Here is a 17,658-nt window from a genome sequence, read left to right as displayed (position 1 = left end):
ACAAAAGATGTGGAAAAACTATGGTTGGCACTACGATGAGAAAAAAGTATAGTTACATTATATGTAACAACTCAAAACAAGTATACATGGGAAAAATTGGTTTAATCCTAATTATGTTTATCATTCACAGAAAACTACTTGCTTGCAAGGATTCGTTTACAGACGTTATTCCAGACGAAATAAATCAATCCACGTTCTTTAATTACCCGTAAAGTATTCCCATGTGTGTTAACTTTTGCGTTTCAAATGAGCTATACAGAGCATTTTTCAGTTGATTGTCCATCAACCATTGCCAAATTAATCACAACCACCCATCACAACAAAGAGAAAAATCATAACTGGAAAAAAAAACCAAAAAAAAAAACAGGCAAACTACCAGACGCTCTGGAAACACTGTGACCAAACCATGATTGGTGTTAAATCTGCGTCTGATTGGCTTAGTTGATGGCGCGAGCATTCTACACCAATCACAGATTCGAATACAGCAAAAACAAGGCAGTGGCTGATTTCTCTTCATATTCAATCAAAGACTGCTCCAACCCACACATATAGGTGCAATCATCGAGACTTGAAGTAATCGACAGTGCATTAGTTTTGTCTCACCACAATCTCCGATTGGTTGAGAAAAAACTCCCACCTGCTTCTAAACCAATGAGAGGAGACTTAGTCTGGGTTCCATTTCTTTTCGCATACGTTTACTCTGAGCAGTGATTGGCTCGTTCTGTCGTGTACCTTTGCACTGATTGACCGATGTGATGACTATTGGATTGGATTTGCGACACTCGCCCTATTGAGGGAGTATGGGGAGTGTGTTGGCAAAGACGATTTTGAAAAGTTTAAGTTTCTAACTTATTCCGAATTAACGGGCAGTCAGACAACTGAACTTCGCATACAGTACCTTTTCTATATTTTTCTCAATGTCTTTTTCCACAAGATCCCCATGTAGTAGTTTAGAGACAATTTTCTCCTTCACTGGTAGTCTCCATTTCAAGAGGATTTTCCGAACAACGCCAAGGCAGCAGAATTGTGTACGTGCTATGTTTCATTTCAATTCTTAATTTTTCCCTCGCAACTGCACGATTACGGAAGGAAATTTTTCAATGCAACATTTTAAGGAGTGAGTCCACACTCGACATCAATTTTTAGATCACTGAGCAACTGCGCACCTACCCCTCCCGTAACCAAACACTAACCCTCCCCTTTGACTGCTGTGGGGTTAGGGGAGGGGTAAGCGCGCAGTTGTCTAATACTAACATTGATCCCAATTTTTCTCTTTTTCTCTCTGGACTTGAATGCTGCTCCATAAACATTCCACACCGAGAAAGTCACCTAAATTTGACGACTTGATGTTAATATTGAGCGAGTTTCAGAGACAATGTGACGCTGTTGGCCGTGTCATTTCGTGCTTATCTCAACTCCTTGTGTTAACTCGGTAGTGTTAAAATGGGCGGCTTCAGTTGATACTTCACTCTTACGGACATCAATACCAACTCCTCGCTCATTTAAGGGGAAAATTATCCTGAGTATATATTAAAAATCTGAGTAATTCAAATACTTTACTGGCTTATTTTGGCCTTATCTTCTCGTAAAAGAATTGTTTTTTTACAGGTTCTAAGATACCGTCCTTCATTATCAGCGCCCTCTTCTTGGCATCTTGAAAAACCTTATTAGCGAATTCGTAAAAATCATTTTCCATTTTCCATATTTTTGATTGTTCAAAGTATTCAATTGTTGAACTTTCCAATGGTTTCTTCGATGCTGTCTTCCTTAGATGAGATTTACCACCTGAAACAGAAACAAGTAAAAAAAAAGTAAATGAAAATTCAATACAGAAAAATCAAGAATAGAGAAGTGAACTGTATAAACTCTTCTATGTACGTGTTGCTTCGACACAAAAACAAAACATTTCTTGGTTTAATTTTAGTCTAGAAACAAAAAACCATTCTGACTTTTACTAATTTGCTCGACAAGCTTCTTTTTTTCTTTATTTTAATTGTAATAGATGATTTTGAAGTTTGGTTTGAAGGTTATTCCATATACATACACACTAATTATTTTGAACAAGTTTCACAGCAAAATGGCATTACTTTGCGAAGGAACAAAAAAAATCCAACAGAAAGGATTCTCCACATATGCGGAGCTCGCATTTTTTTTCCCGCACGTCTCAAGGGCACAACGCCTTGCCCCGGCCAGGACTAGAACCCGAGTCGTCCGACTCGGAGCCCAGTGCTCTGACCACTGGACTACTGGACAAAGCCGTGGTGTTGGCGTGCCCGCGGTACAGTTGACCACGCATGTTAAAAGTAGCACCTTGTATGGTTTTTCGGCCTGATAGGTTACTACTATTTTATATGATTATGGGGTTACGCGAGCTCCACTATTAATAAGTATGTGTATTTAATGATAATTCTTCTCACCTTCATTAAACAATTTTGTTGCCCCTTTAAATATTCTTGGCAGTACTACTTCCAAAACTGCGACAAAGTTCCCCATTTCCTCAGTGATTCCCACTAGTAAGTATTTTTCAACTAAGTTTCTTTTAGCTTGCTCCAAAGCCCATTTATTTCCTGGTGACCTGAAATTCATTACAATTTATGGTTAAAGTAGTTGCTAAGTAATTAAACCTTTTATTGATAGGAGTGACCTGTGGCTGAATTCTTCTTAACTTAACACCACTGAATAAACGAAATGATTGCCAACTTAAGAAGCTTTGATTTATGAACAAATTCTCCTCGTCAGTAACAGAAGAAATGTATAGAAAAAAAAGTATGGAGAATGTAGATACTGATGTTAGGGTATAAATGGTTATGGTGCTGGCATGTGAATGCAAAAAAAAAAAGGTCTCTGGTATGAAGCTTGGCCAATATCACTGTGCTGTGTTGGAAACCTGAAAAATCATGGGGGTATCCTGAGGACTTCTATCTGGGGGTGGGGGGGGGGGGGGGAAGTTAGTCAGACATAAAACACTCCTGATATTGCATTTTAGTAAGTGGGTTGAGGTTACTCCAAAGCTTCACAGGTCAACTTTGGCCACAAATTTGTTGTTTTTAAATATATTTTAGTCAATCACTTCAACATACATTTTCCAAAAATTATGTGAAAAATCTCGATATGCACATGAGTGCACATTAGGAGTTGTAGAATGATGTTTGATCATTTTTCCGCTTTAAGATGAGTAAAAATCAAAATAACTTGTAATTTTATTAAAGTCTGCATTTAATAAACTTTAAACTCCTTGAAAACAGCATGTACAAATTTTTTTCCTGAAGGAGCTCCTGAAGGTTTGGAGGTGAGGGGCAGGGGGGACAAAGGGGGTACATGCAGTGGTGCAAGTGATACTATCAGTCACTGCATTCTATTCTGTATTCTATTCTAGTGGTGTGAGCCACTCTCACACCATAACTACTTCAACTCACATCCTCGGCATTTTCATTCAGAAATGTGGTGGCAAGAAAATAGTGTAAAGAAACAAGAGAATATTCACCACATCTAAAGAACAAATGCTTCAGGCTGTCAAATTTTGGCACAGAATTCTGAGTGGCTAATTACAACTTTTCTTATCTCCAGTGCCAGGTCAAAATCCTGCAGGCTTCACTCACTTACAGTTTCCATGTGTCATTGATTAGAACAGTATAAACTGCCAAATTTTATGTTTTAAAATAACTTATGTTGACAAATAAAACATGGCTATTGATAACAAAAAAAACAAACAAAAAAAAAAAAAAAAAAAAAAAGAGGGACAAACAGGAGTGGAACTCACCAGCACTGCGGTGCATGACCACAAAAGTATGGAATTTGCAGCCACAGCCTCTCAGGCCTGCAATCTGGATTTCCATTCTGAACACATTCATCAAATGTCTAGTCAGAAAATGTAACATATCAGCTAGTTTACTTTAAAGTGCTATGTTACTCACACATTTCACCATTTTCCCACAAAATGACCTTTAGACTTAGGTGAGCTGGAAAGAAATCAACATTTTCCTAAGACAGGAAGACACAAATTATCGATATTGTGACAACCTTTCCACCCTTTTCTTGGAGATGTGATTAACATGTAACTTCTCTCTACAATTTTTGATATTCATTCATTGTCCAATGTGTGGATATTGTTGTCAAACTTATCAGTTAAAAGTTGTTATTTTGACCTACATGTAACAACAAATTCTCATAATAACTATGTGTAATATACAAGGAAATGTGTAACAGCTAAAAATGAGAATTGACAATCAGATCTTGGGAGTTAAAGGGTTAAATGGATCCCAAAAATTAATCATTTTTGTCATAAGTATGTTTCAATATAGAACAATTGCATGTCGCATACAGCCATTTGGAATTGTTTCCAACTTCAATACTCATATATACAATAACTCAAATTGATAACAAAATTCAAGTAACCGTCATCCATAATCAGAATCCATGGAGGTTGGTTCAAAAATTCACAAAATCTAGACAAATTTCAAACAACTCTCCACCACATTTTCTTAAACACAACTTCCATACCTCTTTATCTCCTTGTCTTGTTCTTCGAAGGTATGGCCTAAAATCATCTCCAAACCTCAAGAAATAGTAGTAGGAAACTAGTCTGTCCAAAGGCTTCCTTATCATGTTTATAAATAGGGGACTTTGGTAAACACCGAGTCTTTGAAAGTCCATGTAGGCAAGATGACCATGATAGACAGCTGGCATCACCTGTTTCCATGTTGTAATGTTGCGAGCAAAACGTATCTGATCAGAAAGTGACATCACGTGAGAGTTTCGACTAACATTGAGGTGCAGAGCATGGAATCTGTTTGGACGGCATAAAGCATAAAGCACACCCATGAAAGATGTGCTGCCTGTCTTTGGGACTCTGTTGTAGAAAATTATGATGTGATCATCTTCAGTTTGTAATCTGGCTTTCCCTCTAGTGGATGAGTCAGACTGTTGAAAGAGATAGAATGAATGAAACATCTTAGAAAATTAAGTTTTATAAACAAAAAAGTTACAAATCTGAAGAGTTAAATTTTATCAACTCTGGTTAACATCATCAAAAGAACACAAGGGTATAATATTAACAAGAATTAATACAATAACATCTACCTCATTAAAACCACTTTGCATTCTAAATTGAGGTTAGAAGTATCACTTCTACTTAATTCCTTGACTAAAAATGTAAATTAAGCTATCTACATTCATGTAAGGACTGACACATCATTGCATGAGCAGTTGTACACCTGACCCCTCCAGGCAATGCACCCCAAATGGGGTCACAGCTTAGCACAGTGGGAAGTTACCATCCAATTATCAGAAGAGCCTCAAGATCAATAAGTCTGGTTTCTGCTTGCGCTAAGTCAATTTGTGTGAGACTTTCGATAATAAGGCAATTTTTCCATATGTATGTATTGATAGTGTCATCCTTCAGACAAGAATGCAACTAACTGGTCTCTAGTCTACAAATGTGGTTACTGTAAACTGCCTCCTCCCTCCTCACACGCACTTAAAAGCCCTACCTGGTAATGGGCCACATTATTGCCTTTCCTAAACAAAAATTTTCCTGTTATAAGCCCACTTGGTAAATGAAGTGTGTGGGCAAAATAATTTGCATAGCAATTTGCAAAGGATACCAAAAAAGTTCCCAGAAAACCTAATAAAATGCTGTCCAATTTCAATACATTATTGAGCAGAAAGGTCATGATAAGTGAGAAAAATTAACCAGGAGAGAATCTGTGATCAAACATCAAATTCTTAGATTTAAAATTGTAAGATATGTAGAGCAAACAGTATGGAGGATTTATATTTCAATCTATGGAATGATAGGGTTAAAGTTCCAATACACATGCATGTCATCCAGATATGGTACAATCAAACCAGCATAAGCTCTGGCCACTGAGCGAGTACGTCCCTCTACAGTAATAAACTTGCAACAGAGCAGTCTAATTCTTAAAAGACTCTTCCAAATTCAATAGTGTGTTCATTTGGTGTTTGAGTTTGGAGAATTCTTCCCCTAGTTCACAAAATTCTCTCATTAAATTCTGATGGATTGAACTGTTTTTAATTGACCCTTTAGCTCCCATGGGTAATAAGACAAAATTTCTCCTTACCCTATCGGGATCACTAGTTGATCCAATACCAAATTCTCAGAATGAACAACATAAAAGTTATTTAGCAGATAGTAAGGAGAAGTACAAATGAGATCTTGGGAGTGAAAGGGTTATGATGTAGAGAATACTCTCCTTTCCACCTAACATTTTCCTAATGTTACTGCAAATCAGTTAGCCATGATATTGGCCTGAGAAAAAAACTAATGAAAAAATAAATATTGCAGCACCTCATAGTTGTTTTCAAATTGACCCCTGTCTCTCAAAATATTGCTAGACGGCAAATTCCCTGCATACTCTAAAATAAGAACAAAATTAAGCATTAAAAGAAAGGAACATGTGAAGAACAGGAGAATTGACCACCAGGTTAATGACCAACTACTGTATGTTACCAAAGAAATTGATGTCCTCAGAGAAAATTGGATAACAGTGGTATATGGATGGAATGTAACAGGTCATCTCCCTTGTCTTTTATACTTCCTCTTCATCAATCATGATTTGATAATGTTATTTACACAAAACGTTTCATTCTAACATAAAACAGAGCACATGGAGTGGATAACACTCTAGTTGTCTTTGTTTTCCATTAGGCTTTGATATTCTAAACCCTTTTTGTAAGTTTGGAGAGTAGTAAAGCTAGTTGAAATTAGTTAGTAGTAAAGCTGGTTGAATTGGGAGAAATAAGGCTCTTGAAAGTGGAAAGAGGATTATTTTAAACCTGTCAGAAACCCAATGTTTATCATACAATCAATATCAAAAATGATAGCTAACATCATCCTTTGTTGCTTTCAAGTTCACAGTATCTAGAAGTTACGGGTACAACGTATTTTAGGTGTAGTACTTTTAATCTTGTATACAAAACATAAAAACTGTTTAGATGGTTATTGTAAACGGACTGACATCTTAAACTTTATCTTTCAATTAATCCCGAATACCTAGCTTACGAGCCAAGGATTAAGAACGGCTGCTTAAACCAATTATTTTTTAATAAATCAAGTCGGAGCCAGCATCGAGAACGAATCTGTGCGTATTTACTCGACAGACGACGTTTCTTAGCGTGATATGGGCAGTTTGGAGATTTACTCAATTACACAAACACGAATTCTCCATTTCATCTCGATGTGGAGAGAATCAATCACAAAATACAGTTAAAAGGAAAGTATTTAAGATTTTGAAAGAACATTCCAGCAAAATGGAAACTCGAAATGTCAAACTGAACATTACAAGAGCACATGTGTTTTTAGTCATAAACGATTCCCAAAGTTGCAGGGTATCATGAAATGACTATCACTTAAGATCTTCTTAAAGAGCCATCTATGATGAAAACAAGAGGAGACATTAATGTGTTCGATTAAGGTTTCTCCTACCGTTGTGATCATCATGTGTTGTAACATTCGTCATTTGAAGAATTTGCATCTCGAGAATAACAAACGCAACAATAAAAGCCACGATCATCCATTTGTTGACGATCATTCTCCCAAGGAAAAACCAGGGAATTCTCAGGAAAACCATACACGCTTAACAACTACTGGAAATTTTGGCCACAATAACTTGCCATGAAGCAACAATTAACATCAACAGCATGCGAAAGTAATGACTAACTGCAAGCTAACGGAACATCAGCTAGAGGTTCGTTGGTTGGGAGGAATCTGGGGCGAGCTGTATTAATACTGATATCCAGTTCTCTCTCTTGTGTTCAGCCCACTATCGCGCGAAACTTGAAACCAATCTGCGCCAATTCCTCAATTTTCCTCACTTTGGGAAAGGAACTTGCTACAAATCAATCTAAAAACGATTCATGTAGACAAACTGAGTGATAATCTATACCTAAAAGATCAAAGGAAGGCATAAAGGTAAGATTTTAGGGAGCATTTGAGAAAAATTGCCAAACAGCATCGAAGGAACGCCTGGCACATATCTATTTACATTTTTAAACAAAGTTAAATTTCGTGCGCCAACCTCCTGATCGTTTTTACTCTGTTGACCTGCAGAGGTATTTTTGAATTGAAACGCAGAGACTTTGAAAGGACTTACAGAGATTAAGCCGAATGAAATTAATAGTACTTCTTCCTCTAAGACACCTTTTTCTTCTGGTTTCACTACCCACTTGAAGGAATTTTTGCTATTTTATTTTTATTTATTCATATTCCCATTTATCTATTATTTATTTATTTATTTAAATTCACCAAATATAGAAGCCTTGACTGTGCACGTGGGAAGCGGCTAGCGCACGAAAGAAGTGTAGGGAGAGACACGAGACGGTTTTTTTTCAGGAGGGGGGGTGTCACGTAATGGTGTCTCCTAACCACTCCTTAAAGTAAGACTGACAAGATGCTAGATATCTTTGCAGGTTCTTGGGGCAGGTGGAAAGTGCTTACCCGGTTAATATGATCAGTCAATACCACGCAAAAAAGTACTTTATTTCACTATGAAGATAACACGGAGTTTATATTTTTTAAGAGGATTTCAAAAAAGGGCATAGTCACTAGTTAAGATGTAAAGGGATAGAATTTATAATCAATGGTTATTGAAGGTTATTGACGCTATAAAACTTTGCACGACCGCCTTACAAATCGGAGGGTCTGTGCTTCGAATCCTGTTAGTGTCTTAATCCGTTTTTGTTTGACTTCTGATCTGATCCAGAATGTTTTCATCGAGCGAGTCTCCTTTCATTTGCATTATGACGCAATTTGTCATTTGTTTTCGAAATTTGAGTTGTGTTTGAATTCAACTAAGAATAAACTAATGTTACACTAAGGTTGCATTGAAGTGGTTTTAGCTGATAACGTAAAAGCTTGAATCAAGACGGCGTCTTCATATCTTTGTGTTGCACCCATGTTGTTCAGTAGTGATGGCAGTTACGTCCGCATATTGTCGTGATATTTCTCAATGATACAGGCTCTACTTAAGAGCTATCAGCGCAGTTTATATCCTCAACTGCTTTCAAACCTTGCATCACCGCCCAAACTAACTGTGAAAGGAATAAAACCTTGATCCTGAATCGTCCATTTTGTATGGCAAATTCGATCCTTAACAGGTTTTAAGAAAACACGCACACAGAGAATCATTACTTGTAGATAGAAAAATTCAAGTTTGAACTTTTCAATCCTTGAAAACCAACATGAAAAACAAAAGTAAAAAACCAAAAAGGTGAAATCTATTAACAACGCGTCATCAAAGAATTTAGCAGTGACTCATGCATAACTGTGTAGGTCTGAATTTTTTTTATTAGATTGACATTTGCCAGTTGTGAAACCTTAAGAATGGATCTACTCTGGATATGAATCTCATCACGTTCAATTGAAGAACAACTATCCTATGTGGGACGAAAATGTAAATTCAAATTAAGACCAGATTACGACTCAAAGTCCAATTCGCCTCTGCTGGTCTTGACGGCTCATCTTACAGCACGTACGTGTAGTTTTACCGATGAACTTTAGTACATTTTTCACGAATAACCTTTTTCCTCTCGATAACAGGCATGACAAGGAAATAATTTCACAAAAATTGAACCAAGGCCCTAATGCTCAAAGGGTGAAAAACGCCATCCGACGGGTCAATCGCTATCCAGTGGATAAGATTTATCAAAACGTACTCTATTATTCACCGAATAGAGATTTAACCTATAGAGTCGCGTTATCCATCCTCGGAACAAGCCAGGCCAGTTTGTTTTACTTCTTAATAAATTGTAATCATAGGAAGCAATTTAACAGATGACAGGAGCAATGTAACTCACACGAGTCAATACTACTTTTCATCTTTTGTGATAACACAGCGCCGATTGAATCGTTAATAACCATGCTATAGATTGAGCAATAAGTATATTTATTGTTTCTTTGTGTTATACCGCTTTAATATCCTTGCACTTTCTAAAGACTGTGATCACCCGCTTCCGTTTTTCAATTTGTTTTCCAGACACTAACGTGAAAAACCTTGTCCTGTAACGAAAAATTGCCCGTTTTCTAGCGAAAAAGTTAGGGAGCGGTACTCATTCAGTTATCATGGAGTTTTATCACAGATCTCTCTTTTAGCTCCCTCGTCTTTTCATTACATAGTTCATTATATAAATTTAGGCAATTTGCGGAGAACTTTTAATGCATTTATTCCATACCAAAATTCAATAACTGAACTCCGTCCTTTATAAAACTATGAAATTTATTTATCAATTGTGCCCGCGGTAGGGAGTAAAATTTCCAGGGGTGATTTTAGTATTTACCTTAGAAAGCTAGTCGCAATAATATAGTACGGAAATTGGATAGCTAGCTTTGCAGTATTATTTTATTAATAATATTTGACATCATCTGATGAGATTTTCAATTTCCAAGGAAAAGCCGCCTTAAATGTATATTATAATAAATTTACATCTGACAGCCGGTACGGGAAAAATTGTAATGGCTGCTATTTAGCTTGCTAAAGAGGAAAACGTTTCTTGACAAGAAAAAAAGAATTTTTCTCAAAAATGCAATTTTTCCAGAATAATGCAAAGCTATTTTTGTTGAAATTCATTATTTGGGGCTATATTAATTATAAAATGTTTTCCAAAGTTTTAACATTTTAAACTTACAGCTTCTTGACCGATAATGAGCATGCAATGCAGCTTGGCATTCATTACGTAACAAGAGGGCTTGACTTAAAAAAAAACCAAAAAAACGAAAAAAAAAAACACAACATGAGGAAAATTTTAATAAATACTTATTGCTTTGAACTGGAAAAGTTATGACCAAAGATGAAAACTTAAATTTCAAGTTTTAAGAATTGTTGCGATTATTTACCAAGAAACTAAACGGAAACACAACGCCCAATGTCAGTTATGACTTCTCTATGACGACGTTTTATTCCCTTGTTTTAGGTCGGTTTCCTCTCTTGCTTTTTTGAACTTGTGACTGCTGATAACTTTCACAATTAATTGAACATCGATCAGACTTTTTTTACTCTTGAAACAGCGTCGATATCCTCAGCATAATATCCTGGTAGAACTAAGAAGATTGGAAATAATTATTAGAAATAATCATTAATCTTCTTTGAAATGTAAATTGTTTAGCCCAGTCTGAAAGAGATGTTTCAAATCTGACACAAGGTTTCCATCTAACGATTTTGGCGGACAAAAAATATGTTTGTGCTGACGGTGACACCTTTAAAGAATGGCGAAAATACATACAGAAACAAAAACAATAACAATTCAAAACGTATAGTAACACCTCTTATTACTGATATGGATCTCATTTCGTAAGGATCTCTAGATATGGGTGCAGCTCCTTTTTTTTTTTTTTTTTTTTTTTTTAAGCACAGCTCAGCCTACTTAAAGACAAAGCAATCCTTCGTATGAGGCGCCAAAGGGCATTTTTAAAAAATAGAGAAATCGCATTTGTCATGAAAATCAATGTGATTATCGAGCAAGATCATCCATGACTTAATTGAGTTGGGCTGGTATCCTATCAATGCTGATACCACGTTTTTTCTTATTTTGAACGTGACAATTTTTTCATTCATTTTTGCTCTCGAGAATTAACTATTCCTCAGCAGTAAGATGATACCGAGCGAATCTTATTTTACAATGGTGAACGGTCAATTCTAGGTACAAAAGTTCACAGGCCTTAACCTTTTCCAATTAGGGAGGAGAATCCTTGAACCGGGGAGACCTCTTATCCATGGTTTCTTATGACATCTTTCAGTATTCCTCAACGAAGGATTTTCTAAGTCAGTAAAAACTGGTTCTTTTATTCATTGTCTGTATCTTTTATTTGTTCAATTTTTTATATTTTGATTTCTCAACGTGTTCTTTTCGATCTTTTGTTATCTATATTCGTTGTTCTTGCCGACCTCAAGAATTAACCGATTCACTTTATTGAAAATGGATCAGAGGACAGTACACATGTAGGAATTGCTCCTTTTTCCCACCTTCCGCGAACAACTCATGATCAGATGAGCGTTGATATCTCTCTGCCGTTATCGTTGTGTTTGTGGCACCGATGGATTATCCTTATCCACTAGTGATGACAACCGGCTTGTGTTCTGTGCCCCAGCAATCTGAAATTGAGTATCCTTTTCGCGCACGTTTCCTACTTTCAGTTTTGCCAGAGGCTGTTATGGATATTTGTAATTAAATAAATATTTTAGTTATCTTTAACATCTTCATTAGTTATTAAGACTACACATGTGAAATACAATTATGCTCGGAGGGCTTACGTGTGAAAAGCCTGCAGTATCTGAGTTTCAAGCAATTACGAAAGTTAGTATTTTCGAACGCCTGGGGTAATGTCTTTGTGTAAATATGGAAGTAAAAATTAAATAATGAAAAGGGAAGGAAATTAATTTAAAATTATTGCAAAGGTATCCTTAACCACCGAAACTCTACATCATGGAATTTCATATCTGCTTTTCGGTTTTCTCCCCTTTTAACGAAGAGCAGATTAGTACGAAATTTCGTGGAGGCTTATGCCTTCGAGATTTAATTAATTCTTCTTACGTAGTTGAGAAGTTTACTTACTAGCTATTTCGAGAAAAGTCAACAACATTGAACTTAATAACAGCTTGAAAGAGAGCGTGAGCACAACAGTAATGAATTTAAGGAGCGCCTTCTGCTGATCTCTTTGTATTACTAATCACCGTATGCAGAGCGGGAAAAGGAAAGTGAGTTGATCTTCACCTGTTTGTTTCCCACGGTAGAAAACGCAAAGATAAATCCTTCTTTGGAGCTCATTCATTACCTGTAATGTGGCGGCTTTGTCGGTTTTCGTCCGCAAATTAAACAATCGTGGCCTTTCATCTAATGAAGCAATTATGAAAGCTTTAGAAGATCACGTAGCATGTTTACTCAAGAATATTGCTTTTTGGATTTAATAACCCGCACAACTTAAGCCCTTGAGTACTTAATGAAAGTGATATTAGATCAAGAAGTGTATTTTGTGCCAAAGTTAATTCGACTCTGAAACAAAATAAAAGGGAAAACAGGCTGGTATGCTCACACGGTATGACTGTGCGAGTTTACAGTTTCCCTAATGAAAAATCTATTTCCGTGCATCTGGCTGTTATCAGCACGCCATTTGCTCTCGCGGAAAATAATCTTTGGCTTGTGACATATTTCCTGATCATACATGAAAAGCACGATTAAACGGGAAGAAACGAATGTTAAAGAAGTCTTGCGAATAAAGACGACGCGCAATGGATTATCAGTCATTCGTTTGAGTAGATATTGATCAGACGTCAGAAGGAGGAAATGACTTATTGCATAGCAACAAGATAAGATTATCTAAGAGGTATAAGAAAAGCTGAGAGGAAAAAAAACATCAAAACGACGTACTGCGGAAGGCAATTCGAGGAAAATTAAGCTGAAGCTGAAGTTATGAGGAAGACACATTTTGGTTCGAAATTTGGTATCGTTTTACTTTGGTTGCATCTAGCTTACCAGCAGGATGCTTACAACTCCAGCGAAGTCAGCCCAGCATCAGCGCAAGGAAAGGCAGCAGATCCCCCGTTGAACTGTGTTCAGAAGTTTTCTTGTCACAATAAATGCCGTAAAGAGTCAAATGAAACGAATGAGTTCTCTAGAGATGCTGAACACTGCCATTGTGATCCCGATTGCCTCAAGTATCAAGACTGCTGTGCAGACTTCGCACACTATTGTAATCCTGGCCCAGTGACAAAAGGGGACCCAACTGGCCCTAGCTATTCCTGTGCGGACATATCCACTGATCAAGAAAAAGGTGTGTTCATGATTTCCACGTGTGCAAAAGACTGGAAAGACGAAAGTGATTCATATATTAAATGTATGGAGGCCTCCAAGAATTCGAATCGGTCTTTTACATCTGAAAACATCGAAGAGGACATTCCAGTGTATAATTTCATTAGTAGGAATAACTATAGAAATGTTCACTGCGGAATTTGTAACAGACTACCAAGGCCTTTTATTTTCTGGCAGTTAAAATTTCGATGTAATATCCAAGCTCCATCCCATTACAGCAACAAACAGAAATTGGACTTTTATCTGAAATACTGCCGATATAAATCCATGGAACCAGAGGATTCCTTTGTCGTGCGTACTTGTTTGCCAATGGTCTCCACATGCCCAGTCGACAATAAACACAAGGAAGAGTGCATGAAGGGAAACACTGGAATTGTCTTTTCCGAGAAAATAAACAAGAACTTCAAAAACATTGACTGTCTGCTTTGCAATGGCGAATCGTTAGACGAAGCTAAGTGTGGTCCATTGGATAAAGGGGAAATCTTCAATCCAAAATCATTTGAAATTGTCATGGACTTTTCACCGGAAGAAACTCTTAAACCTTCACTGAACTCGTTTTCCACATCTTGTTCTGAGACTAAAGTGTTTGATCCACATTTAGAAACCTGTGAAGACGGTTCTGTTCGGAATCCTTCTTTAGCTGTTCGCGATACGTATCGCATTAAACAATGGATGTATCCCGCGGATGACATCGAAAGACCCATATTACAGCCAGAGTTTGTCAGTGGCTTTTGCTCAACGTTTGCCTTGGAGCCTTCACAAATTTATGTGATATCAAATTCATCAGAAGAAGGAATTATTGTCGTGGAATTCAACCTGTATGCTGGCCAAGCGGTTAGGGGTAATAACGATAATGAAACCTTGGATGTGGCTGCTCTTCTTAATTTCAACGAATCATTCCCTATAATAATTGCAAACAAGACCTGGTTAGTGGTTAGGGTCACTCAAAGGCAGTTATCTTGCACAAACCGAGAAGAGTATTTCCATGACGAATACAGAATAAAGCCCACTGGTGAAGCCTTACTAAATAAAACTGGGGACAATCATCAAGAACTGATCCCGCCAAAGAAGTTCTTCATCAAACACAACGATAACGGTAACGATTCCTTGATTGTTTGCAGGTCTACATTTAGTGTCTTGTGCCCTTTCAAACTCCTCCTGGTAAGCGGTTCTCAGTTTAAAATCTTTGCAAACAAGAGCTTACTGCATACTACCACTGGTAAGGTCTACTTGACCGAAGAATACACCTTGATTGACGAAGTTAAAAAAGCATGGATATGCACTAATTACACTGAGACCCTGACGGTTACAAGGAAACCGACGATAACAAGCCGGGAAAACACGATTCTGTTATACTCTACAATCGCTGGATTTTCTATTTCAATCTTTGCTCTTTTCCTCACTCTGACGATACATAGCGTTTTCGTTGAGCTCCGAGGTCCTCTTCCAGGTAAAAATCTGATGAGTCTGTGCTTTTCCCTTCTGCTGGCCCAGTTTATGTGGCTGTTTGGATCTGGAGACACTGACAAACCAACATTTTGTACCATTATGGCGGTTGTTATGCATTACCTCGTTTTGGTGTCCTTTGGGTGCACAGCCGTTATCGCCTTTGACACTCGCCGAACTTTCTCCGGCCAGATTTCCAAAGCTCAATCAAGATCTCTAGGAAAAAGCCGGAACCTTCGTTTCCTGGCGTACTCGTGCTTGGCATGGGGTGTTCCTTTACTTTTTGTGGCTGGCTGCGCCTTGCTTGACCATTTTCAAGTGGTCTTCATCGGCTATAGTAATGAAGTCGCCTGCTGGATAGTCAGCAGCAATGGAACGATTGTTACTTTTGCTACACCCATAGCTTGCGTCCTCCTTTACAACTTTGGGGCCTTCACACACACTGTATGGGCCATCAACAGTGCAAGAAAGGAGACACACCGAGTGAAATCATCTCGCGAGGACCAAAGGGCAGTTTTTAAAATATATGTTCGCCTGGCCTCCCTTATGGGTTTCACATGGTTTTTCGGCTTCTGCGCTAAGTTCATCCACGAAGCACTCCTCTACCCTTTTGTTATGTTCACAACCACTCAAGGAGTCTACATATTTGTTGCGTTCATCTGCAAGGCCCGAGTGCTCAAGCTTCTGAAGGAAAGGTTTCTTAGATCTAGGAAGGATGCAATGGCTTCCACGCAGCACACGGCAAGCACAGAATGTAGGAGTATACCTGCGTATTCTCCAAAACAATCTGTGAGAGACACTCGTTTTTAATAGAACACAGAAACCAGTGATCTGGTGACACATACGAAAAGGTGTCTTTCCCCTGTTACTTTTGATCGTTTTAGTTTAAGAAGTTTTACACACCACTCAGTGTTTTGGTATTCTTTACGAAACAGTACCATGGCAGTTGTGAAACGAGGGAGACCAGTTAGAGAATGTATCTCCCAATCGCCTATTTGATGTAGTATTAGTGTCTTAAATTCGTATATTTGCATAACATGTGCAATTTGTATATAGTACTATAACTGCAAAAGTAAGATGCGGATTTTACGATATTGATGTTTGTTTTTTGAGCTCTCTTTAATTCAGTCTCGTAATAGATCATCACTAAACTTCTCACAACGGCCGAAATAAACGATAAAAGTGTAATTCCTTTACACCCTACATTAGTAAGCATATTCTCAACATTGTTCTTTACACATTTTCTAAAATGCTAACAAAGAGATTTTTTTTAACAATCGAGAGCTCTTTTTAGTTGGTGATCAATTCTTTTGTTCTCGTGACCTTAATGTGTAAGCGAAGGTGATATTATAAGCAGAAGTTAGGTGCTAGACACTCTGAGGGTTCAAAGGGTTAAAGTGCCGATTGGAACTAGAAAGATATGTTCATAACAATCGGTCATTGGTTTTATCTCGGAAGATGATTGCTTGAGAGTGTAATTTGAGATTTCTGTACAAATAACAGACTGTGAGAATTAGATACAAATTCATCCGTGATTCACTTCACTTTTGACACTAATTGAAAGTTGCTCAAAGGCTGGCTCGATAGCTGGAGAAAAAGTCTTCTCACAGAGTTCTACATTGGTAAGGTTGATAAAGGAATGATCGTAATGCAGCAATAAGCACGTCAAACAATGATCGCGGATAGGCCAAGGATAGGAGATAGACTAGATAGACTAATATGGAATGGAATAAAGGACTGAACTAATATCGGAGAAATTGTATTTCAAGTCTTCTAGTTACGAGGAGTTGGGAGGGAAAACAGACAAACAAACAAAAGAAAAAAGTTTCTTATGTGTCCACACTATCACACGGCAGGCTTCAGATTGTATGCATGGGGAAACGATATTTTTTGTATAGGAACCATTCAGTTTTGTGATAGCGGGAAATATAACCGAGGTTTGGGTGAAACGTGGAACCTCCGGAATCAGCCGAACCCGCGGAATCATTGGTTTTTTTTTTTTAGGCAGTTTGAAATTTCATTTTCGGGTATAAAGAAGATTGCGTCAAAAGAGTTATGTGTTTGTTCATCATCCTTAAAGATATTATCTAATTTCCATTTTTTCCAAAAGGTTCGGGAGGTTTTGCAAGTTCCATAGCTTCTACGGTCAGTAGACCCACGGTTTAGCAACATCCCCGAGGTTGTTAAATTGCTGACGACACCTTAAAAATGAAATCGAAAGCGCTGAGGTTTACCATTTAGATGAAAGTGAAAAATAAATCCCCTAGGATGCAGTGTCTCGAAAGTGTTCCTGCATTGAAAGTAGTTTCGCTCAGACAAGGAGATTTAATTGAGAAATAATTTTAACAGTTCCTTTTAATAACTTAGATCCTCTTGATTTCCTCCTCAATAAGA

General features: G+C 37.5%; 2 protein-coding genes and 1 long non-coding RNA gene across 3 annotated transcripts; 1 reads left to right on the top strand and 2 right to left on the bottom strand.

Moving 5' to 3' along the window:
* Positions 1-105: 105 nt before the first annotated feature.
* LOC131782638 (heparan sulfate 2-O-sulfotransferase 1-like) lies at positions 106-7,700 on the bottom strand. Its single transcript, XM_059099380.2, has 6 exons — positions 7,445-7,700; positions 6,308-6,375; positions 4,501-4,920; positions 3,761-3,858; positions 2,418-2,575; positions 106-1,785 (listed from the first exon to the last, which is right to left on the bottom strand). The coding sequence occupies exons 1-6, from the start codon at positions 7,587-7,589 to the stop codon at positions 1,565-1,567; spliced, it is 1,110 nt and encodes a 369-aa protein (XP_058955363.1). The 5' UTR covers positions 7,590-7,700; the 3' UTR covers positions 106-1,564.
* Positions 7,701-10,749: 3,049 nt separating this feature from the next.
* Positions 10,750-12,791, bottom strand: LOC136280600 (uncharacterized). The gene is made up of 3 exons (XR_010717390.1): positions 12,724-12,791; positions 11,976-12,158; positions 10,750-11,053 (listed from the first exon to the last, which is right to left on the bottom strand). It is a non-coding gene; the product is annotated as an uncharacterized lncRNA (long non-coding RNA).
* A 170-nt stretch (positions 12,792-12,961) lies between these two features.
* Positions 12,962-17,015, top strand: LOC131782648 (uncharacterized). The gene has a single exon (XM_059099391.2). It carries the CDS (start codon positions 13,420-13,422, stop codon positions 16,072-16,074), a length of 2,655 nt encoding a protein of 884 aa, XP_058955374.2. The 5' UTR covers positions 12,962-13,419; the 3' UTR covers positions 16,075-17,015.
* The last annotated feature ends 643 nt before the right edge of the window (positions 17,016-17,658 follow it).

Source organism: Pocillopora verrucosa, chromosome 4 (genome assembly GCF_036669915.1).
Source record: "Pocillopora verrucosa isolate sample1 chromosome 4, ASM3666991v2, whole genome shotgun sequence".
In the NCBI taxonomy this organism is placed as follows: domain Eukaryota; kingdom Metazoa; phylum Cnidaria; class Anthozoa; order Scleractinia; family Pocilloporidae; genus Pocillopora; species Pocillopora verrucosa.
This window is presented reverse-complemented; position numbering and strand designations above follow the sequence as displayed.

Coding starts and splice junctions, on each gene's coding strand:
- LOC131782638 (XM_059099380.2), bottom strand. CDS start 7,589: ATGGTTTTCCTGAGAATTCCCTGGTTTTTCCTTGGGAGAATGATCGTC. Junction 4,921..6,307: donor AATTTGAAAACAACTATGAG/GTGCTGCAATAT, acceptor CTCTTTCAACAG/TCTGACTCATCCACTAGAGG. Junction 3,859..4,500: donor CAAGACAAGGAGATAAAGAG/GTATGGAAGTTG, acceptor TTTTCTGACTAG/ACATTTGATGAATGTGTTCA.
- LOC131782648 (XM_059099391.2), top strand. CDS start 13,420: ATGAGGAAGACACATTTTGGTTCGAAATTTGGTATCGTTTTACTTTGG.